Source organism: Manacus candei, unplaced genomic scaffold (assembly GCF_025592945.1).
Source record: "Manacus candei isolate 608988 ecotype Guabito, Panama unplaced genomic scaffold, ASM2559294v1 h1tg000333l, whole genome shotgun sequence".
Lineage (NCBI taxonomy): Eukaryota > Metazoa > Chordata > Aves > Passeriformes > Pipridae > Manacus > Manacus candei.
This window is the reverse complement of record NW_026138381.1, coordinates 1-23,559: the sequence shown is the minus strand read 5'-3', so window position 1 is coordinate 23,559 and position 23,559 is coordinate 1. Positions and strand designations below refer to the sequence as shown.

The window sequence follows — 23,559 nt, the reverse complement described above, 5'->3', positions numbered from 1 at the left end:
GGGACACCGAGGACACCGAGGGCACTGAGCAGACCCCCCACCCCCTCAGTGCCACCCCAGGGGCAGGTGACACCGAGGACACCGAGCAGACCCCACCCTCTCACTGCCACCCCCCAGGGCAGGGGACACCGGGGACACCGGGCAAACCCCACCCCCTCACTGCCACCCCTCAGGGCAGATGACACTGGGGACACCGGGCAGGGGACACCGGGGACACCGAACAGACCCCACCCTCTCACTGCCACCCCCCAGGGCAGGGGACACCGGGGACACCGGGCAAACCCCACCCTCTCACAGCCACCCCCCAGGGCAGGTGACATCCCGTGTGTCCCCCCCCTCAGTGCCACCCCCAGGGCAGGGGACACCGGGGACACTGGGCAAACCCCACCCCCTCACTGCCACCCCTCAGGGCAGATGACACTGGGGACACCGGGCAGGGGACACCGGGGACACTGAGCAGACCCCACCCCCTCAGTGCCACCCCCGGGTCCCTAGGACAAGTGACACGTCCCTGCCCCTCCTCGGCCACCTCGAAGGTCGCCAGGACAGGTGACACCCTGTGTGTCCCCCCCCTCAGTGCCACTCCCAGGGCAGGGGACACCGGGGACACCGAGCAGACCCCACCCCCTCGGTGCCACCCCCGGGGCAGGTGACATCCCGTGTGTCCCCCCCTCAGTGCCACCCCCGGGGTAGGGGACACCGGGGACACCGAGCAGACCCCACCCCCTCAGTGCCACCCCCGGGGACACTGCACAGCCCCCCCCCCCTTCACTGCCACCCCCGGGATGTCCCCAGGGCCACCCCGCTGTCACACCCCCCCCCCCGAGGCTGGGGACACCTGGGGGGTCACCTGGGGGTCCCCACACGGGCACGGGGGGGGGACACACGGACACGGGGGGGGGACACACCCGACTGTGCACTTGGCACGTGTGACCCACGTGTGACCCACGGACACGGCGGGGGGGGATTTGGGGGGCACGGGGATCCCCCCCAGCCGGAATTAAAGGGATCCTTCTTCCCCCCGCCTCCTCCTTGGGTCGCGTCGGGGGGGTGGGACCCCCTTTGGGTGCTGGGGGGGTGCCAGGACCCTCTGTGGGTGCTGGGAGGGGACCGGGACACCCGTTGGGTGCTGGGGGTGGGTCAGGACCCCCTTCGGATGCTGGGGGGGCCAAGACCCCCAGTAGGTGCTGGGGGGGGACCAGGACCCCTACTGGGTGCTGGGGGGGACCAGAACACTCGGGTGCTGGGGGTGGGTCAGGACCCTCTTTTGGTGCTGTGGGTGGGTCAGGACCCCCATTGGGTGCTGGGGGGGGGGTCAGGACCCCTTTTTGGTGCTGGGGGGGACTGGGACACCCGTTGGGTGCTGGGAGTGGGTCAGGACCCCCACTGGGTGCTGGGGGTGGGTCAGGACCCCCTTTGGATGTTGGGGGGGGCCAAGACCCCCAGTAGGTGCTGGGGGGGACCGGGACACCCGTTGGGTACTGGGGGTGGGTCAGGACCCCCTTTGGGTGCTGGGGGGACCAGGACCCCCTTTGTGTGCTGGAGGTGGGTCAGGACCCTCATTGGGTGCTGTGGGTGGGTCAGGACCCCCTTTGTGTTAGGGGATGGGTCAAGACCCCCTTTGGGTGCTGGGGGTGGGTCAGGACCCCCTTTGTGTGTTAGGGGGTGGGTCAAGACCCCCTTTGGGTGCTGGGGGTGGGTCAGGACCCCCTTTTGGTGCTGGGGGGGCCCGGGACCCCCATTGGGTGCTGGGGGGGTTCAGCCCCCACCCCCCGTTTTCAGCCCCCCCCCCGTGGGTTCACCCCCCGGGGTCCCACCCGCCATTCCCAGGCCATGGGGGTCCGGCCCCCCCAAATTCCCCCCCCCCCAGGTCCCGGGGCGTGGCCGTGGTGGCGGCGGCGGTTTATTAATGAATTAATTCATTAATTGATTGCTCGTTAGCGGCGGCGGCGGCGCGGGGGGGGACACATGCGGGGGGGGAGGGGCGAGGTGCCAGCGGTGACGGGGGGGGGGACACGGGGGGGACACGAGGAGGGGGGACACGAGGGGGGGGGAAGTACAAACACGGGGGGGGTCGGAGCTGGAGCCGGAGGGGCCGGAGCGGGAGGAGGCTCCGGGAATTCCAGGAGGATGCCAAAGGATTCCCGAGGTGGGAGGGATCCAGGATACCCCAGGATGCCAAAGGATTCCCAAGGTGATGGATCCAGGATGCCAAAGGATTCCCGAGGTGTGGTGGATCCATCCGGGGTGTCCCAGGATGCCAAAGGATTCCCGAGGTGTGGTGGATCTGGGAATTCCAGGAGGATGCCAAAGGATTCCCGAGGTGTGGTGGATCCATCCGGGATTCCCCAGGATGCCAAAGGGTTCCCGAGGTGTGGTGGATCCATCCGGGATTCCCCAGGATGCCAAAGGATTCCCGAGGTGTGGTGGATCCATCCGGGGTGCCAGGGGGTGCCCGGGGCACAGCAGCTCTGGGAGGCCAAAGGATTCCGGAGACACGACGGATCCGGGATCCTGAAGGGTGCCCCGAACACACCGGGATGCCCCAGGAGGCCAAAGGATTCCCAAGGTGTGATGGAGCCAGGATGCCAAAGGATTCCCAAGGTGTGGTGGATCCAGGATGCCCCAGGATGCCAAAGGATTCCCGAGGTGTGATGGATCCATACAGGGTGCCAGGGGTTGCCCGGGGCACAGCAGCTCTGGGATGCCAAAGGATTCCTGGGGTGTGACAGATCCGGGATCCCAAAGGGTGCCCCGAACACACTGGGATGCCCCAGGATGCCAAAGGATTCCCAGAGTGTGATGGATCCCAAAGGATGCCCCAGGATGCCAAAGGATTCCCGAGGTGTGATGGGTCTGGGAGGCCTGAGGGTGCCCGAGGCACAGCAGATCCGGGATGCCAAAGGATTCTGGAGACGTGATGGATCCAGGATGCCAAAGGGTGCCCCAAACACACCGAGATGCCCCCGGATGCCCGGGATGTGACGGATCTGGGATGCCCCAGGATGCCCCAGGATTCCTGGGACATGAGGGATCTGGGATGCCAAAGGATTCCTGGGACACGATGGATCCAGGATGCCAAAGAATTCCTGGGACATGATGGATCCAGGATGCCAAAGGATTCCTGGGATATGATGGATCCAGGATGCCAAAGGATTCCTGGGACACAATGGATCCAGGATGCCAAAGGATTCCTGGGACACAATGGATCCAGGATGCCAAAGGATTCCTGGGACATGATGGATCCAGGATGCCAAAGGATTCCAGAGACATGATGGATCCAGGATGCCAAAGGATTCCTGGGACACAATGGATCCAGGATGCCAAAGGATTCCTGGGACACGACGGATCCAGGATGCCAAAGGATTCCTGGGATATGATGGATCTGGGATGCCAAAGGATGCTCCGAACACACCAGGGGGTCACAGGATGCCCAAGGCGTGAAGGATTTGGGATACCAGGGGATGCCCAGGGCACACCAGATCCAGGAGACCAGAGGGTGCCCAAGGAATGCCAGATCTGGGATACCAGAGGATGCTCCAAACACACCGGGGGGCCACAGGATGCCCAAGGAATACCGGGGTGCCAGAGGGTGCCCAGGGCACACTGGGATACCAGAGGATGCCCAAGGAATACCGGGGTGCCAGAGGGTGCCCAAGGCACACCGGGATACTGGAGGGTGCCCAGGGCACACCGGGATGCCAGAGGATGCCCAAGGAATACCGGGATACCAGAGGATGCCCAAGGCACACCAGGATACTGGAGGATGCCCAAGGCACACCAGGATACTGGAGGGTGCCCAAGGCACACCGGGATACCCAAGGGTGCCCAGGGCACACCGGGATACCAGAGGATGCCCAAGGAATACCGGGATACTGGAGGATGCCCAAGGCACACCGGGATCCCTGAGGGTGCCCAGGGCACACCAGGATACTGGAGGGTGCCCAGGGCACACCGGGATGCCCGGCAGGGCCGCAGGAATTGGGGGATTCCAGGGCCCCGCTGGAGTCAGGAGGTGCTGGAGGGACCCCCTGGGGCTGGGGGATGCTGGAGCTGGGGGCTGGCACTGCCACCGTTGTGCCCCCCAGCCCTCCCTGTCCCCAGTGCCACCCTTTCTGTGCCCAGTGCCACTGTCCCTGTCCCCAGTGTCACTCTCTCTATGCCCAGTGCCACTCTTCCTATATCCAGTGCCACCCTCTCTGTCCCCAGGGCCACCCTCCCTATGCCCAGCACCACCCTCCTTGTCCCCAGTGCCACCTTCCCTGTCCCCAGTGCCACTGTCCCTGTCCCCAGTGCCACCTCCCTATCCCCAGTGCCACCCTCTCTGTCCCCAGTGCCACCTCCCTGTGCCCAGTGTCACCTCTCTGTCCCCAGCACCACCCTCCTTGTCCCCAGCACCACCCTCCCTGTCCCCAGTGCCACCTCCCTGTCCCCAGTGCCACCTCCCTGTATCCAGTATCACCCTCCCTGTGCCCAGCGCCACCTCCCTGTCCCAGTGCCACCCCCCCTGTGCCCTCCAGCCCTCCCTGTCCCCAGTGCCACCTCCCTGTCCCCAGTGCCACCCCCCCCCCGTGCCAGCCCCTCTCGAGTGCCAGGGGAGGGGGGTTGGATGGGGACGAAGCGTTTTTAAAACCCCCCGAGGACCAATCGCGGCCCGGGGGGAGGGGCCGGGCAGCCCCCGAGGGGCAGAGATGGGCCGGGGGCACCGGGGGGTGGCACCGGGGACCAGGCTGGGGGGGACGGGGGCCTGGCACGGGGGGCTCCTGGCACGGGGTTGGCACCGATCTGTGCCTGTTCCTGGGGGGCTTCTGGTGTGGTTGGCACTGATTTGTGCCCATTCCTGGAGGGCTCCTGGCAGGGGAGTTGGCACCGATCTGTGCCTGTTCCTGGCGGGCTTCTGGTGTGGTTGGCACTGATTTGTGCCCATTCCTGGAGGGCTCCTGGCACAGGAGTTGGCACTGATCTATGACTGTCCCCAGGGGTTTTCTGGTGTGGTTGGCACCGATCTGTGCCCGTTCCCAGGGGGGTCCTGGCACAGGGGGTGGCACTGATGTGTGACTGACCCCAGGGGGCTCCTGGGTCGGGGGTGACACTGATCTGTGCCTGTTCCCAGGGGGCTCCTGGTGTGGTTGGCACTGATCTGTGCCCATTCCCGGGGGGCTTCTGGCACAGGGGTTGGCACTGATCTATGACTGTCCCTGGGGGGCTCCTGGCACAGGGGTTGGCACTGATTTGTGCCTGTTCCAAGGGGGCTCCTGGTGTGGTTGGCACTGATTTGTGCCCATTCCCGGGGGACTCCTGGCACAGGGGTTGGCACTGATCTGTGATTGTCCGCAAGGGGCTTCTGGCATGGGGGTGACACTGATCTGTGCCTGTCCTGGGGGGCTCCTGGCACAGGGGTTGGCACTGATCTATGACTGTCCCCGGGGGGCTCCTGGCACAGGGGTTGGCACTGATCTATGACTGTCCCCAGGGGCAGCTCCTGGCACAGGGGTTGGCACTGATCTATGACTGTCCCTAGGGGCAGCTCCTGGCACTGATTTGTGCCCATTCCCAGGGGGCTCCTGGCACGGGGGTGACACCGATCTGTGCCTGTTCCCAGGGGGCTCCTGGCACAGGGGTTGGCACTGATCTGTGCCTGTCCTGGGGGGCTCCTGGCACAGGGGTTGGCACTGATCTATGACTGTCCCCGGGGGCAGCTCCTGGCACGGGGGTGACACCGATCTGTGCCTGTCCCCGGGGGGCTCCTGGCACTGATTTGTGCCCATTCCCAGGGGCTCCTGGCACAGGGTTGGCACTGATCTATGACTGTCCCTGGGGGGCTCCTGGCACAGGGGTTGGCACTGATCTATGACTGTCCCTGGGGGGCTCCTGGCACAGGGGTTGGCACTGATCTATGACTGTCCCTGGGGGGCTCCTGGCACAGGGGTTGGCACTGATCTATGACTGTCCCTGGGGGGCTCCTGGCACAGGGGTTGGCACTGATCTGTGCCCGTTCCTGGAGGGCTCCTGGCACGGGGGTGACACCAAACTGTGCCTGCCCCCGGGGGGCACAGGCGCGGTTGGCACTGGTGTGGTTGGCACTGATCCATGCCCGGCCCCGGGGGGGCTCCTGGCACAGGGGTTGGCACCAATCCGTGCCCACCCCCAGGGGGGGCTCCTGCCCTGCGGATGGTGCTGAACTCGATGGCGTCGAAGACTCGGGACAAGAGACGGTGTCACTCGGTGTCACTCGGCCCGACGAGGACCTGGCGGGAGGGGACGGTCACGGCGATGCCACCCCCCCCCTCCCCTCCCCTGTGCCCCCCCCCCGTGCCCACCTCGCTCCTCCCGGGGCTACTCCACGTCCCCGTTCTCCCTGTGGGGGGCGGGGGCCGGGGGGTCCTCACACGGCGACAGCTCCTCGATGGACGCCTGGTTGGTGATGCCTGGGGGGGACACGGAGCCGAGGGGTCACGGGGGTCACGGGGGTCACGGGGTCACGGGGTCACGGGGGTCACGGGGTCACGGGGGTCATGGGGGTCATGGGGGTCACAGGACAGCCCAGCAGCACCAGGAGCACCCAGGCCAAACCCCAGGACACCCCAAAATCCCCCCCTGTGCCCCAGAGGAGCATCCAAACCCTCCTGGAGCTCTGGCAGCCTTGGGGCCGTGCCCACTGCCCTGGGGAGCCTGGGCAGTGCCACCCACCCTCGGGGGGAAGAACCTTTTCCCAAAATCCACCCTGAGCCTGCCCTGGCACAGCTCCAGGACATCCCAGAATCTGCCCAGTTGGAAGGGACCCACCAGGACCATCCAGTCCAACCCCACACCCCAAAAGCCCACCCTGTGCCCCAGAGGATCATCCAAACCCTCCTGGAGCTCTGCCAGCCTTGGTCAACCACCAACCCACCCACCCTCGGGGGGCAGAACCTTTTCCCAAAATCCACCCTGCCCCTGCCCTGGCACAGCTCCAGAACATTCCCTGGGGGCTGTCCCTGCTCCCCCCAGGGCAGAGCTCAGTCCCTGCCCCTTCTCTGCCCCTCCTGACGCTGCTGAAGCCCCCACTGAGGTCTCCCCTGAGCCTCCTCTGCCCCAGCTGGACACACCGAGTGCCCTCAGCCCCTCCCCAGTGGCCCTGGTTGCCCTGGTGGCCCCGGTGGCCCTGGTGGCCCAGGGGGTGCTCCCCAGCCCCTCCCTGGTGGCCCTGGTGGCCCAGGTGGCCCTGGGGGTGCTCCCCAGCCCCTCCCCAGTGGCCCTGGTTGCCCTAGTGGCCCCAGTGGCCCCGGTGGCCCTGGTAGCCCAGGGGGTGCTCCCCAGCCCCTCCTTGGTGGCCCTGGTGGCCCCGGTGGCCCTGGTGGCCCAGGGGGTGCTCCCCAGCCCCTCCCTGGTGGCCCTGGTGGCCCCGGTGGCCCTGGTGGCCCAGGGGGTGCCCCCAGCCCCTCCCTGGTGGCCCTGGTGGCCCCAGTGGCCCTGGTGGCCCAGGTGGCCCAGGGGGTGCCCCCAACCCCGCCCTGGTGGCCCTGGTGGCCCTGGTGGCCCAGGGGGAGCTCCCCAGCCCCTCCCTGGTGGCCCAGGGGGTGCCCCCAGCCCCTCCCTGGTGGCCCCGGTGGCCCTGGTGGCCCAGGGGGTGCCCCCAGCCCCTCCCTGGTGGCCCTGGTGGCCCCGGTGGCCCCGGTGGCCGTCCCCTACCGCTGGCCGCCCTCTCCTTCCACTTCTGCTTGTTCTCCTGGATGTGCCTGGTCCAGGTGGAGCGGAACCCGGCCAGGTCGGCCTTGATGTCCCCCAGCTCCAGGTGCTCGTCCAGGGACTGCTGCCGCCACTGCGAGCTGGGCACAGGGGCACGGGGGTTGGCACCAACCCTGGGACAGGGGGGTTGGCACCATGGCGACCGCCAGAGCCCCCAAGGACAGGGGGGTTGGCACCATGGCCACCCCCAGAGCCCCCAGGACACAGGGGTTGGCACCACGGCCACCCCCAGAGCCCCCCGGGACACAGGGATTGGTACCACCCCCAGGACATGGGGGTTGGCACCATGGCCACCCCCCAGAGCCCCAAGGACATGGGGGTTGGCACTTCTGCCACCGCCCAGACCCCCTGGGACAGGGGTTGGCACCACGGCCACCCCCCAGAGCCCCCCAGGACACAGGGTTGGCACCACGGCCACCCCCAGAGCTCCCCAGGACATGGGGGTTGGCACCATGGCCACTCCCAGAGCCCCCAAGGACATGGGGGTTGGCACCTCTGCCACCCCCCAGAGCCCCCCAGGACACAGGGTTGGCACCATGGTCACCCCCAGAGCCCCCCAGGACATGGGGCTTGGCACCACGGCCACCCCCTGTCCCCTCAAGACACAGGGTTGCCCCCTCCCAGCCCCCCCGACGGGGTTGCCCACCTGGCCTGCGGGGTGGCCGCGGGGTCGCCCTTGGCCTTGGTGCCGTCCTCGGCCAGCGGCAGCACCATCTTCTCGGCCACGTCGCTGAGCACCGAGAAGGTGGGCTCCACGATGAAGTCGATGAAGCCTGGGGAGGGCAGGGGGTGGGGACACGCTGGGGACATGCCCTGGGCACCTGGGGACACGCTGGGGACACGCCCTGGAGAGGGCAGGGGATGGGGACACGCCCTGGGGACATGCCCTGGGGATGTGGGGACACGCTGGGGACACGCCCTGGGCACCTGGGGACACGCTGGGGACACGCCCTGGGCACCTGGGGACACGCCCTGGGGAGGGCAGGGGGTGGGGACATGCTGGGGACACGCCCTGGGCACCTGGGGACACGCTGGGGACACGCCCTGGAGAGGGCAGGGGATGGGGACACGCCCTGGGGACATGCCCTGGGGATGTGGGGACATGCTGGGGACACGCCCTGGGGACCTGGGGACATGCTGGGGACACCCCCCGGCCGTGCCCGGGGGCTCGGCAGGAGATCCCACCCCAAACCTCCCCCCGGGATGGGAGCGAGACAACAGAGGTGTCAGTGGGGGGCTGAGGGGGGGCAGGAGGGGTTGGAACCCCAAATGAACATCCTGGTGGGGAGGGGAGCACCTTCAACCCCAAACCAACACCCTGATGGAAAGGGGACCATCTTCAACCCCAAATGAACATCCTGGTGGGGAGGAACCACCTTGAACCCCAAATGAACATCCTGGTGGGGAGGGGAGCACTGAATTAAATTCTCTGTGGTGAGCGGACCACCTTCGACCCCAAATGAACATCCTGGTGGTGAAGAACCACCTTCAACCCCAAAATAACATCCTGATGGAGACGGAAACAACTTCAACCCCAAATGAACATCCTGGTGGGGAGGAACCACCTCGGAGAAGGAGTTTAGAAAGCCAAGGGGGGGGTCCTGAGGGGTATTTGGGGCTCTTTGGGGGATGTTGGGGGTTCTCTAGGGGGTGTTGGGGGCTCTTTGGGGGTGTTGGGGGCTCTTTGGGGGGTGTTGGGGGCTCTTTGGGGGTATTGGGGGCTCTTTGGGGGTGTTGGGGGCTCTTTGGGGGTGTTGGGGGCTCTCTGGGGGGTGTTGGGGGCTCTTTGGGGGGTGTTGGGGGCTCTTTGGGGGTGTTGGGGGTTCTTTGGGGGGTGTTGGGGGCTCTTTGGGGGTATTGGGGGCTCTTTGGGGGGTGTTGGGGGTCCTTTCTGCACCTCGTGACTCAACGGGGGCTCTTTAATAAACTCGGTCTAAAGGTCCCCACTCTGCCCCGGGACAGGGTGGGCACAGGGTGGGCACAGGGTGGGCACAGGACGGGCACAGGGTGGGCACAGGGTGGGCACAGGGTGGGCACAGGGTGGGCACAGGGTGAGGACAGGACGGGCTCAGGGTGGGCACAGGGTGAGGACAGGGTAGGGACAGGATGGGCACAGGATGGGTACAGGGTGGGCACAGGACGGGTACAGGGTGGGCACAGGACGGGCACAGGGTGGGCACAGGATGGGGACAGGACTGGCACAGGGTGGGCACAGGGTGGGGACAGGACTGGCACAGGGTGGGCACAGGGTGGGCACAGGACGGGCACAGGACGGGCACAGGGTGGGCACAGGGTGGGCACAGGACGAGGACAGGGGGGCACAGGGTGGGCACGGGGGGGCACAGGGTGGGCACAGCCCCCCCAGCACTCACCGATCTGGGACTGGGCCACCAGCGTGGACGTTCGGTCACAGAGGGGCGAGAAGGGCAACCCCAGCTCGGCCTCCTTGTCCCCCTGCCAAGGCAAGGCCACGTTGGGGGGGGTTGGTGTCCCCGGGGGGGGTCTGTGTCCCCAAGGGGGGGTCTGTGTCCCCCGGGGGGGGTCTGTGTCCCCAAGGGGGGGTTTGGTGTCCCCGGGGGGGGGTCTGTGTCCCCAAGGGGGGGTCTGTGTCCCCAGGGGGGGGGGTTGGTGTCCCCAAGGGGGTGGTCTGTGTCCCCAAGGGGGGGTCCCCGTGTCCCCCCCGCTGTCCCCAGCCCTACCTGGCGGAAGAACTCCTCCATGAGGGCCTTGGTCCAGCGGCCGTGCACGGCCCACGCCTTGGTGGGGTGGCTGATGTCGGCCGCGTGCAGGAGCAGCGACAGCACCTTCGACTTGTCCGGCCTGGCCCGGGGACAGGGGAGGTTTGTCCCCAGAGCCACCCCAGGGACAAGATCAGTTTGTCCCCAAACCACCCCAGGGGAGGGCTCAGTTTGTCCCCAAACCACCCCAGGGGAGGGGTCAGTTTGTCCCCAAAGCCACCCCGGGGGATGGGCTCTGTTTGTCCCCAAAGCCACCCCAGGGGAGGGGTCAGTTTGTCCCCAAACCACCCCAGGGACAGGATCAGTTTGTCCCCAAACCACCCCAGGGGAGGGCTCAGTTTGTCCCCAAACCACCCCAGGGGAGGGGTCAGTTTGTCCCCAAAGCCATCCCAAGGGACAGGCTCAGTTTGTCCCCAAAGCCACCCTGGGGGACAGGATCAGTTTGTCCCCAAATCCACCCTGGGGATGGGCTCAGTTTGTCCCCAAAGCCGTGTCAGGGGACAGGATCAGTTTGTCCCCAAAGTCACCCCGGGGGATGGGCTCTGTTTGTCCCCAAAGCCACTCCAGGGGAGGGCTCAGTTTGTCCCCAAACCACTCCGGGAGATGGGATTGGTTTGTCCCCAAAGCCACCCTGCAGCCCACCCAGGGACACCCCCAGTTCAAACCAGTGACCCCATCAATGACCCCCCAATTCAAACCAGTGACCCCCCCAGTTCAAACCAGTGACCCCCCAGTTCAAACCAGTGCCCCCCAGTTCAAACCAGTGCCCCCCCAGTTCAAACCAGTGACCCCATCAATGACCCCCCAATTCAAACCAGTGACTCCCCCAGTTCAAACCAGTGCCCCCCCAGTTCAAACCAGTGCCCCCCAGTTCAAACCAGTGCCCCCCAGTTCAAACCAGTGACCCCTCCAGTTCAAACCAGTGACCCCCAGTTCAAACCAGTGCCCCCCCAGTTCAAACCAGTGCCCCCCCAGTTCAAACCAGTGACCCCATCAATGACCCCCCCAATTCAAACCAGTGACTCCCCCAGTTCAAACCAGTGCCCCCCCAGTTCAAACCAGTGCCCCCCAGTTCAAACCAGTGACCCCCCCCAGTTCAAACCAGTGACCCCCCCAGTTCAAACCAGTGACCCCCAGTTCAAACCAGTGCCCCCCCAGTTCAAAACAGTGCCCCCCCAGTTCAAACCAGTGACCCCATCAATGACCCCCCCAATTCAAACCAGTGACCCCCAGTTCAAACCAGTGCCCCCCCAATTCAAACCAGCGACCCCCCCAGTTCAAACCAGTGACCCCCCCAGTTCAAACCAGTGACCCCCCCAGTTCAAACCAGTGACCCCATCAATGACCCCCCCAGTTCAAACCAGTGACCCCCCCACAGTTCAAACCAGTGACCCCCCCAGTTCAAACCAGTGCCCCCCCAATTCAAACCAGCGACCCCCCCAGTTCAAACCAGTGCCCCCCAGTTCAAACCAGTGACCCCCAGTTCAAACCAGTGCCCCCCCAATTCAAACCAGCGACCCCCCCAGTTCAAACCAGTGACCCCCCCAGTTCAAACCAGTGACCCCATCAATGACCCCCCCAGTTCAAACCAGCGACCCCCAGTTCAAACCAGTGACCCCCCAATTCAAACCAGTGCCCCCCAATTCAAACCAGTGACCCCCCCAGTTCAAACCAGTGCCCCCCCAGTTCAAACCAGTGCCCCCCAGTTCAAACCAGTGACCCCCAGTTCAAACCAGTGCCCCCCAATTCAAACCAGTGACCCCCCAATTCAAACTAGTGCCCCCCCAGTTCAAACCAGTGCCCCCCCAGTTCAAACCAGTGACCCCCCAGTTCAAACCAGTGCCCCCAGCCCACCCCCCCACCTCTCCAGCTGCTGCAGCGACGTCTTCATGGCCTTGACCTGCTGGAAGTGGCAGGACATGTCGGTGGCCAGGACCATCTCGATGACCAGTGCCCGCAGCTCCCTGTGCCCGGGGGGGACACAGGTCAGGGGTTGGGGACACCCCGGGGGGACACCCAGGGGAGGGGGGACACATCAGGGGTTGGGGACACCCCGGGGGGACACGGTCAGGGGAGGGGGGACACATCAGGGGTTGGGGACACCCCGGGGGGACACGGTCAGGGGAGGGGGGACACAGGTCAGGGGTTGGGGACACCCCGGGGACACCCAGGGGAGGGGGGACACAGGTCAGGGGTTGGGGACACCCTGGAGACACCGCCAGGGAAGGGGGGGACACACATCAGGGGTTGGGGACACCCCGGGGACACCCCCAGGGGAGGGGGGACACACGTCAGGGGTTGGGGACACCCTGGAGACACCCCCAGGGAAGGGGGGGACACACATCAGGGGTTGGGGACACCTCAGGGGGACACCCAGGGAAGGGGGGACACACGTCAGGGGTTGGGGACACCCCGGGGACACCCAGGGGAGGGGGGATACATGTCAGGGGCTGGGGACACCTCGGGGACACTCTGGGGACACTCTCAGGGGAGGAGGGGACACATGTCAGGGGCTGGGGACACCTCGGGGACACCGGAGGGGACACCCAGGGAAGGGGGGGATGCATCAGGGGTTGGGGACACCTCGGGGACACCCGGGGGGACACCCAGATGAAGGGGGGACACATCAGGGGTTGGGGACACCTCAGGGACACCTCGGGGACACCCCATGGACACACTCAGGTGAAGAGGGGACACATCGGGGGCTGGGGACACCCGGGGGGACACTCAGGTGAAGAGGGGAAACATCAGGGACTGGGGACACCTCGGGGACACGCAGGGGGACACTCAGGTGAAGGGGGGACCCCTCAGGGGTTGGGGACACCCCGGGGACACTCCCGGGGGGGGGGGCGGAGCTTACGAGAACTCGTCCTTGGTGAGGTTGACGAAGATGTTCATGTCGTCGTCCTGCATCATGCGGAACACGGCGCTGATGTGGTGGTTCTCCAGCACCGAGCGGTCGTTGTACAGGATGGCACAGTCCGACCTGGGCACGGGCACACGGGGCACAGCGGCCACTGACGGGGGGGCCGGGCCACCCACCCACCCACCCCCGGCACGAGGGAGTCGGCACGGCGCTGGTGTGGGGGTGTCGGTGGCCCTGGGTGTCCCCAGGGTGCCACCCTGCCTAGAGCAGTGCCCTGGGTGTCCCCAAGGTGCCACCACACCTGTATCCTGCCCAGAGCAGTGCCCCTGGGTGTCCCCAAGGTGCCACCACACCTGTACCCTGCCCAGAGCAGTGCCCTGGGTGTCCCCAAGGTGCCACCACACCTGTATCCTGCCCAGAGCAGTGCCCCGGGTGTCCCCAGGGTGCCACCCCACCTGTATCCCAGCTGTAGAGATGTCCCCAGGGTGCCACCACACCTGTACCCTGCCTAGAGCAGTGCCCCCGGGTGTTCCTAGGGTGCCACCACACCCCTATCCTGGCTATATCAGTGCCCTGGGTGTCCCCAGGGTGTCACCACACCTGTACCCTGCCCAGAGTAGTGCCCCTGGGTGTCCCCAAAGTGCCCTGGGTATCCCCAGGGTGCCACCACACCTGTACCCTGCCTAAAGCAGTGCCCCTGGGTGTTCCTAGGGTGCCACCACACCCATATCCCAGCTGTATCAGTGCCCCTGGGTGTCCCCAAGGTGCCACCCTGCCCAGAGTAGTGCCCCGGGTGTCCCCAAGGTGCCACCACACCCATATCCTGGCTGTATCAGTGCCCTGGGTGTCCCCAAGGTGCCACCCTGCCCAGAGCAGTGCCCCTGGGTGTCCCCAGGGTGCCACCACACCTGTATCCCGGTTGTAGGGATGTCCCCAGGGTGCCACCACACCTGTACCCTGCCCAGAGCAGTGCCCTGGGTGTCCCCAGGGTGCCACCACACCTGTACCCTGCCCAGAGCAGTGCCCCTGGGTGTCCCCAGAGTGCCACCCCACCTGTATCCCAGCTGTAGAGATGTCCCCAAGGTGCCACCATACCCCTATCCTGGCTATATCAGTGCCCTGAGTGTCCCCAGGGTGCCACCACACCCCTATCCTGGCTGTAGGCATGTCCCCAAGGTGCCACCACACCCCTATCCCGCCATGTCACCCATGCCATGCCATGTCACCCACACTGTGCCATACCACAACCTGCCATGTCACCTATGCCATGCCATGCCCTGTCACCTCTGCTGCGTCACCCACACCGTGCCATACCATGCCATGCCATGTCACCCACGCCGTGCCATACCATGCCATGCCCTGTCACCTCTGCTGTGTCACCCACGCCATGCCATACCATGCCATGCCATGTCACCTCTGCCATGCCATGCCCTGTCACCTCTGCTGTGTCACCCACACCGTGACATACCATGCCATGCCGTGTCACCCACGCCATGCCATACCATGCCATGCCACATGACCCATACTATGCCATGCCATGTCACCTCTGCCATACTATGTCACCTCTGCCATGCCACCCATGCCATGCCCTGTCACCCACGCCGTGTCACCCACACCGTGCCGTGCCCCGTCCCCTGTGCGGTGCCACACCGTGCCCCCCGCCCCGTGTGCCGTGCCCCCCGTGCCCTCACTTGGTCTGGATGTGGAAGCTGTTGGTGGTGCCCGTGTGCTCGTAGTCGTGGATGGCGGCGGCGAAGACGATGGCCAAGAGCTCGATCTCCGACAGGCAGTGCTGGGGACACATGTCGGGGACACGGGGACACACATCAGGGCACGGGGACACATGTCAGGGACACAGGGACACACGTCAGGGACACGGGGACACACATCAGGGACACGGGGACACGCGTCAGGGCACGGGGACACACGTAAAGGACATGGGGACACGCGTCAGGGACACGGGGACACGCGTCAGGGCATGGGGACACCCCCCAGGGCACAGGGACACCCCCCAGGGCACGGGGACACGCGTCAGGGACACGGGGACATGCATCAGGGCACAGGGACACGCGTGTGTGTGTGTGTCTGTGTGTGTGTGTCTGTGTGTGTGTGTCTGTGTGTCTGTGTGTGCGCACATGCCTGGCACATGCGTGTGTGTGTCTGTGTGTCTGTGTGTGTATGTGGCACACGTGTGTGTGTGTGTGTGTGTACGTGTGTGTACACGCCTGGCACACGTGTGGGGGGGGGAGGGGACAACTGGGGGGTGCCAGGTGCCACCTCATGTGTGACAGTCATGTGGGGACAATGGGGCACACGTGTGTGCCAGGTGCCACCTCCTGTGTGACAGCCATGCAGGGACAACAAACATGTGACAAGTGCCACCTTCTGTGTGACAATCATGTGGGGACACGTGTGCCACGTGCCACCTCCTGTGTGACAGTCGTGTGGGGACAACGGGGCACACACGTGTGCCAGGTGCCACCTCCTGTCCTGTGTGACAGTCACGTGGGGACATGTGTGCCAGATGCCACCTCATGTGTGACAGCCATGTAGGGACAATGGGGCACACAGGTGTGCCAGGTGCCACCTCCTGCGTGACAGCCGTGTGGGGACAACACACGTGTGCCAGGTGCCACCTCCCGTGCCCACCCATCCCCCCAGGCCACGTCTCACCCCACGTGTCCCCCCCCAACCCCCCGAGCCCGGTGCCATCCCCCCCGTGCCCCCAAACCAGGTGCCACCCTGTCCCCCCCCCATCACCCGGGGTCACCTCCATCCCCCCGGGACGTCTCCATGGCAACGAGCATCCCCTGGACCAGTGCCCAAGGACACAGGGACTGGCTCAGGCCCCCCCCGGTGCCCCCCGGTGCCCCCCGGTGCCCCCCGTGCCCCCAAACCAGGTGCCACCCTGTCCCCCCCCATCACCCGGGGTCACCTTCATCCCCCCGGGGCATCTCCATGGCAACGAGCATCCCCTGGACCAGTGCCCAAGGACACAGGGACTGGCTCAGGCCCCCCCGGTGCCCCCCGGTGCCCCCCCCCGGTGCCCCCCCCGGTGCCCCCCGTGCCCTCAAACCAGGTGCCACCCTGTCCCCCCCCATCACTCGGGGTCACCTCCATCCCCCCGGGGCGTCTCCATGGCAACGAGCATCCCCTGGACCAGCCCAAGGCCCCCCGGTACCCCCCCCCCGGTGCCCCCCCCGTGCCCCCCGGTGCCCCCCCCGGTGCCCCCCGTGCCCGTACCAGCAGGCCGGTGCGCAGCAGGACGCAGTGCACGGTCTGGGTGACGTCGGCGGCGTGCACCTGGTTGTGGTAGGGGTTCCGGAACTTTCCGTAGCCGCTCTCCAGGGCGTCCAGCAGGGACGTCAGGAACGCGCCCGGGATCTGCCAAAGGGAGGGGGGGGGCAAAGGGGGGGGCAAAGGGGGGGTAAAATGTGGGCAAAGGGGGGGTAAAATGTGGGCAAACGGGGGGTAAAACGTGGGCAAAGGGGGGGGTAAGGGGGGGTAAAATGTGGGCAAACGGGGGTAAAATGTGGGCAAAGGGGGGGTAAAATGTGGGCAAAGGGGTGGGAAATGAGTAGGCAGGAGGTGGGGTAAAGGGGGAGGGAAGAGGGTGGGCACGGGAGGGGCAGAGGGTGGGCTGGGGGGGGCAAAGGGGGTGGGCACGGGGTGGGAAGGGGGTTGGCAGGGGGTGGGCAGAGCCTGGGCAGGGGGTGGGCATGGGGTGGGCAGAGTGTGGGCAGGGGGTGGGCAGGGGGAGAGCAGGGGGTGTCTGGGGGTGGGCAGGGGGTGCCTGGGGGTTGGCACAGGGGTGGGCACAGGGTTGGGCAGAGGGTGGGCAGGGGTCAGGCAGAGGGTGGGCAGGGGGTGACTGAGGGTTATCAGGGGGTGTCTGGGGGTTGGCACAGGGGTGGGCACAGGGACGGGCAGGGGTCAGGCAGAGGGCAGGCTGGGGTGTCTGGGGGTTGGTACAGGGGGGTTGGCACAGAGTTGGGCAGAGGGACGGGCAGGGGGTGACTGAGGGTTATTAGGGGGTGTCTGGGGGTTGGCACAGGGGTGGGCACAAGGGCAGGCCGGGGAGTGGGCAGAGGGTGGGCAGGGGGTGTCTGGGGGTTATCAGGGGGTGCCTGGGGATTGGCACAGGGGGGTTGGCACAGAGTTGGGCAGAGGGTGGGCAGGGGTCAGGCAGAGGGCAGGCTGGGGTGTCTGGGGATTATCAAGGGGTGCCTGGGGGTTGGCACAGGGGGTGGACAGAGGGTGGGCAGGGGGTGTCTGGGGGTTACCGGGGGTGCCCGGGGGTTGGCACAGGGGGCGGGCAGAGGGTGGGCAGGGGGTGCCTGGGGGTTATCGGGGCGGGCCTGGGGGTTACCGGGGGGTCTCTGGGGGTTCTCGGGGGGTCTCTGGGGGTTACCGGGGGTGCCCGGGGGTTGGCACAGGGGGCGGGCCCACCTTGAAGCGGCTGCTGAGGTTGTGGCGGGTGAAGAGCTCGAACACGACGGTTCGCAGCGAGTGATCCTCCGTCGCCCGGTTCAGCGCGAACACGTCGAAGGTCCAGAGATCGAGGCCCTGGGGGGTGGGGGGGCACGGGGGGCGGTGCCAGGGCGGGGGCGGCACCCGCCGGACCCCGGGGCCGCGCCCAGGGATGGGCAGGGAAACCCAGGGAGGGGCAGGGAAGCCCAGGGATGGGCAGGGAAGTTCAGGGATGGGCAGGGAAGTTCAGGGATGGGCAGGAACTCCAGGGATGGGCAGGGAAGCCCAGGGAGGGGCAGGGAAGTTCAGGGATGGGCAGGAACTCCAGGGATGGGCAGGAACTCCAGCAATGGGCAGGGAAGCCCAGGAGAGGGCAGGAACTCCAGGGATGGGCAGGGAAGTTCGGGGATGGGCAGGAACTCCAGGGATGGGCAGGGAAACCCAGGGATGGGCAGGGAAACCCTGGGATGGGCAGGAACCCCAGCGATGGGCAAGGAAGCCCAGGATGGGCAGGGAAGCCCAGGGAGGGGCAGGAACTCCAGGGATGGGCAGGAACTCCAGGGATGGGCAGGAACTCCAGGGATGGGCAGGGAAGTTCAGGGATGGGCAGGAGCTCCAGGAGTGGGCAGGAGCTCCAGGGATGGGCAGGAACTCCAGGGATGGGCAGGGAAGCCCAGGGCTGGGCAGGGCTGGGCAGTGATTCCCAGTGACTCCCTGAGGTGCCCGGTCATGTCCAGGGATGTCCAGAGAAGCCCAGGAATGCCACAGATGCCCGGGGGGGCCAGTAATTCCTGGGAGGCCCAGGGCTGGCCAGGGATACCCAGGGATACCCAGGGCTGCCCAGGGCTGGCCAAGGATGCCCAGGGATGCCCAGCAGCCCCCCCGGGGATATCGGGGTGCCCCCCTGGGGATATCGGAGTGCCCCCCCGGTACCTTCAGGCAGTTGAGGACGGAGGTGGAGTAGGTGGGTGCCACGGCCGTGTACGTCCGGCGGAACATCCTGGGGGGGAGGTAGGGCTGGGGGGGCTGGGGGGCACAACTGAGACCCCCCCCCCCTGGGGCTGGGGACAGTCCCTGGGTGTTGGGGGAACCCCCCTGGGTGTTGGGGGAACCCCCCCGGTTCTGGGGGAACCCCCCTGGGGTGCTGGGGGACCCCCTTGGGCATTGGGGACCCACCTTGGTTCTGAGGGACACACCCCCTTGGTACTGGGGGCAGTCCCTGGGTGCTGAGGGACCCCCTTGGGCACCCCCCAGGGTGCTGAGGGACCCCCTTGGGCACCCCCCAGGGTGCTGAGGGACCCCCTTGGGCACCCCCCAGGGTGCTGAGGGACCCCCTTGGGCACCGGGGGCCCCCCCAGGGTGCTGGGGGTAGTCCTTGGGTGTTGGGGAACCCCCCTGGTTGCTGGGGGACCTCCTTGGACACTGGGAACCCACCTCAGTTCTGAGGGACCCCTCTTGGTGCCAGGGACAGTCCCTGGACGTGAGGACACTCCCTGACCACTGGGGGACCCCCTTGGGCACTGGAGACCCCCCCCGGGTGCTGGGGACAGTCCCTGGACATGGGGACACATCCTGACCACTGGGGGACCCCCTTGGGCACTGGAGACCCCCCCGGGTGCTGGGGACAGTCCCTGGACATGGGGACACTCCCTGGCCACTGGGGACCCCCCCGGGTGCTGGGGACAGTCCCTGGACATGGGGACACTCCCTGGCCACTGGGGACCCCCCCGGGTGCTGGGGACACCCCCTGGACATGGGGACACTCCCTGGCCACTGGGGACCCCCCCGGGTGCTGGGGTCACTCCCTGGACGTGAGGACACTCCCTGACCACCGGGGGACCCCCTTTGGGCACTGGGGACCCCTCTGGGTGTCAGGGACAGTCCCTGGATGTGAGGACAGTTCCTGGGTGCTGGGGGACCCCCTTGGGCACTGGGGACCCCCTTGGGTGCTGGGGACAGTCCCTGGACATGGGGACAATTTCTAAGTACTGGGGGACGCCCTTGGGCACTGAGGACCCCCCTCCCGATGCTGGGGACAGTCCCTGGACATGGGGACACATCCTGACCGCTGGGGACCCCCCCGGGTGTTGGGGACAGTCCCTGGATGTGGGGACAGTTCCTGGATACTGAGGGACCCCCTTGGGCACTGGGGCCCCCCCGGGTGCTGAGGACAGTCTCTGGACGTGGGGACACTCCTAGACCACTGGGGGACCCCCTTGGGCACTGGGGCCCCCCCTGGGTGCTGGGGACAGTCCCTGGACATGGGGACACATCCTGACCACTGGGGACCCCCCCGGGTGCTGGGGTCACTCCCTGGACGTGAGGACACTCCCTGACCACCGGGGGACCCCCTTTGGGCACTGGGGGACCCCTCTGGGTGTCAGGGACAGTCCCTGGATGTGAGGACAGTTCCTGGGTGCTGGGGGACCCCCTTGGGCACTGGGGACCCCCTTGGGTGCTGGGGACAGTCCCTGGACATGGGGACAATTTCTAAGTACTGGGGGACGCCCTTGGGCACTGAGGACCCCCCTCCCGATGCTGGGGACAGTCCCTGGACATGGGGACACATCCTGACCACTGGGGACCCCCCCGGGTTCTGGGGACACCCCCTGGACATGGGGACACTCCCTGACCCCTGGGGACCGCCCCTCCCCCGCACTCTGCCCCCCCCCCCCCCCCCCCCCCCGTGGCTGCCCCATGAGATCCGCGCCTCCCCCTCCCCCTCTCCCTCTCCCCAGCCCCCCCCCCCCCCCCCCCTCCTTTTCCAGCTCCCCCCTCTCCCGGAGCGTTCCCGGGGCTGTTCCCACCTCTCCACGAAGATCCCCGCCTGCACGGCGTGCACGATGCTGCGGAACTTGGGTTTCTCCTCGGCCCGGCGCCCCTTGGCCCGCGCCTGCTGCGTGAAGGTGGCCGCCAGCCAGTCCCGCACCTCCGACGGCACCGCCGCGTCCGAGCCCATCTCCCGCAGCTCGTCCTCCGTGTCCAGCACCTGCCTGCGGGCCGGGGGAAGGGTCAGCTCCCCCCGCGGGGACCCCCCCTGAGTGCCGCCCACCCCCCGGGTGCCCCCCGCCCACCTGGTCTCGTCGATGTAAACGGCCTCGAGCAGCGAGGCCGCGTATTCCAGGTTGCGCTTGAGCTCGTCCACGTTCACCTCGCCCGAGTCGAGCTGCTTCACCAGGTACCGCAGCCTGGGGGGGCAACGCGCCGACCCCCCCGGGGCGGGCACGGGGCGTTACGGACCCCCCGGAATGGGCATGGGGTGTTAGGGACCCCCCGGAATGGGTATGGGGTGTTATGGACCCCCCGGGGTGGGTATGGGGTGTTACAGACCCCCGGGGTGGGCACGGGGTGTTACGGACCCCCAGGGTGGGCATAGGGTGTTAGGGACCCCCCGGAATGGGTGTGGAGCGTTACAGACCCCCCAGAATGGGGACAGGGTGTTACGGACCCCCAGGGTGGGCATAGAGTGTTAGGGACCCCCCGGAATGGGTATGGGATGTTACAGACCCCCGGGGTGGGCACGGGGCATTACGGACCCCCCGGAATGGGCATGGGGTGTTATGGACCCCCAGGGTGGGCATGGGGCGTTACGGACCCCCAGGGTGGGCACGGGGTGTTACAGACCCCCCGGAATGGGTATGGGATGTTACAAACCCCCGGCGCGGGCACGGGGCGTTACGGACCCCCCGGAATGGGCATGGGGTGTTACGGACCCCCCGGAATGGGCACGGGGTGTTACGGACCCCCGGGGTGGGCACGGGGTGTTACAGACCCCCCAGAATAGGGACAGGGTGTTACGGACCCCCAGGGTGGGCATAGGGTGTTAGGGACCCCCTGGAATGGGCATGGGGTGGTATGTACCCCCCGGGGTGGGCATAGGGTGGTATGGACCACCCGGAATGGGTATGGGGTGTTATGGACCCCCCAGAACGGGCACGGGGTGTTACGGACCCCCCGGAATGGGTATGGGGCGTTACAGACCCCCCAGAATGGGCACGGGGTGTTACGGACCCCCCAGAATGGGCACGGGGTGTTATGGATCCCAAGGGTGGGCACGGGGTATTACGGACCCCTCGGGGTGGGCACGGGGTGTTATGGACCCCCGGGGTGGGCACGAGGCATTATGGACCCCCGGGGTGGGCACAGGATGTTATGGACCCCCCCGGAATGGGTATGGGATGTTATGGACCCCCCAGAACGGGCACGGGGTGTCACAGACCCCCCAGAACGGGCACGGGGTGTTATGGACCCCCAGGGTGGGCATGGGGTGTCACAGACCCCCCAGAACGGGCACGGGGTGTTACGGACCCCCCAGAACGGGCACGGGGTGTTACGGCCCCCCAGGGTGGGCATCACGAGCCGAGCCCCTCCCCCAGGAGCGCGGGTGTCCCTGAGCCGGGGGGGGCTCGGGGGGCGGGGGGTGCCCATCTGGCTGCCTGGGAAGTGCCACCCCCGCACCCCGCAGCGCCCGCCTCGCTCGCACATGGACGGCACAGATGGCACGGGGGGGACGGGAGGGGACAGAGAGACGTGAGATGGCACAGGTGGCACGGGGGGGGACAGGAGGGACAGAGAGACGTGAGGTGGCACAGATGGCACAGGGGGGACAGAGAGACGTGAGGTGGCACAGGTGGCACAGGGGGGACGGGAGGGACAGAGAGACGTGAGGTGGCACAGGTGGCACGGGGGGGGACAGAGAGACGTGAGATTGGCACAGGTGGCACGGGGGGGACAGAGAGATGTGAGGTGGCACAGGTGGCATGGGGGGGACAGGAGGGACAGAGAGATGTGAGGTGGCACAGGTGGCACGGGGGGGACAGGGGGGGACGGGAGGGACAGAGAGATGTGAGGTGGCACAGGTGGCACAGGATGGCACAGGTGGCACGAGGGGGACAGAGAGATGTGAGATGGCACAGGTGGCACAGGCTGGCATGGGATGGCACAGATGACACAGAATGGCACAGATGGCATCGATGGCAACAGGATGGCAGAGGTGGCACGGGGGGACAGAGAGATGTGAGATGGCACAGGATGGCACAGATGGCACAGGATGGCACAGGATGGCACAGGTGGCACAAATGGCATGGATGGGACAGAGAGATGTGAGGTGGCACAGGTGGCACAGGCTGGCATGGGATGGCACAGATGGCACAGGATGGCACAGATGCATCGATGGCACAGGATGGCACAGGGGGACAGAGAGATGTGAGGTGGCACAGGTGGCACAGGATGGCACAGGTGGCATGAGATAGCACAGTATGGCATGGGTGGCACGCCTGGCACGGGGTGGCACAGAGTGACACGGGTGGCACAGGTGACACAGAGGGCACAGGATGTCACGGCTGTCACAGGGTGGCACAGAGTGACACGGGTGGCACAGGATGGCACAGGGTGGCACAGAGGGACACGAGTGGCACAGGATGGCACAGGGTGGCACAGGTGACACTGAGATGGCACAGGATGCCATAACTGTCACAGAGTGGCACAGAATGACACGAGTGGCACAGGATGGCACAAGGTGTCACAGGTGACACAGAGGGCACAGGATGCCATGACTGTCACAGGGTGGCACAGAGTGACATGGGTGGCACAGGATGGCACAGAGGGACACGGGTGGCACAGGATGGCACAGGGTGGCACAGAGGGACACGAGTGGCACAGGGTGGCACAGAGTGACATGGGTGGCACAGGGTGGCACAGGGTGGCACAGAGTGACACGAGTGGCACAGGATGGCACAGAGGGACACGGGTGGCACA

General features: G+C 66.8%; 2 protein-coding genes across 2 annotated transcripts; both read right to left on the bottom strand.

The window, feature by feature from the left end:
* Positions 1-4,567: 4,567 nt before the first annotated feature.
* LOC127465190 (uncharacterized) lies at positions 4,568-6,092 on the bottom strand. Its single transcript, XM_051775698.1, is given in 10 exon segments — positions 4,568-4,769; positions 4,772-4,818; positions 4,820-4,904; positions 4,907-5,040; positions 5,042-5,119; positions 5,121-5,174; positions 5,176-5,366; positions 5,408-5,463; positions 5,548-5,592; positions 6,038-6,092. Coding segments are annotated over 10 exon segments (888 nt in total). The 3' UTR covers positions 4,568-4,626.
* LOC127465189 (dual specificity calcium/calmodulin-dependent 3',5'-cyclic nucleotide phosphodiesterase 1B-like) lies at positions 5,780-21,105 on the bottom strand. Its single transcript, XM_051775697.1, has 14 exons — positions 20,877-21,105; positions 20,610-20,795; positions 18,736-18,802; positions 17,782-17,898; positions 16,576-16,716; positions 15,024-15,124; positions 13,327-13,452; positions 12,329-12,430; positions 10,428-10,548; positions 10,101-10,182; positions 8,375-8,501; positions 7,672-7,808; positions 6,321-6,428; positions 5,780-6,248 (listed from the first exon to the last, which is right to left on the bottom strand). Exons 2-13 carry the CDS (start codon positions 20,759-20,761, stop codon positions 6,337-6,339), a joined length of 1,365 nt encoding a protein of 454 aa, XP_051631657.1. The 5' UTR covers positions 20,762-20,795; positions 20,877-21,105; the 3' UTR covers positions 5,780-6,248; positions 6,321-6,336.
* Between the last annotated feature and the right edge of the window lie 2,454 nt (positions 21,106-23,559).

What these genes read in the sequence shown, in the direction of transcription:
- LOC127465189 (XM_051775697.1), bottom strand. Translation starts at nt 20,761, where the DNA reads ATGGGCTCGGACGCGGCGGTGCCGTCGGAGGTGCGGGACTGGCTGGCG. An exon ending in GCGGGGATCTTCGTGGAGAG is followed by an intron (nt 18,803 to 20,609) that starts GTGGGAACAGCC and finishes CCTCCCCCCCAG; the next exon opens with GATGTTCCGCCGGACGTACA. An exon ending in AGCTTCCACATCCAGACCAA is followed by an intron (nt 13,453 to 15,023) that starts GTGAGGGCACGG and finishes GCCCGTGCCCAG; the next exon opens with GTCGGACTGTGCCATCCTGT.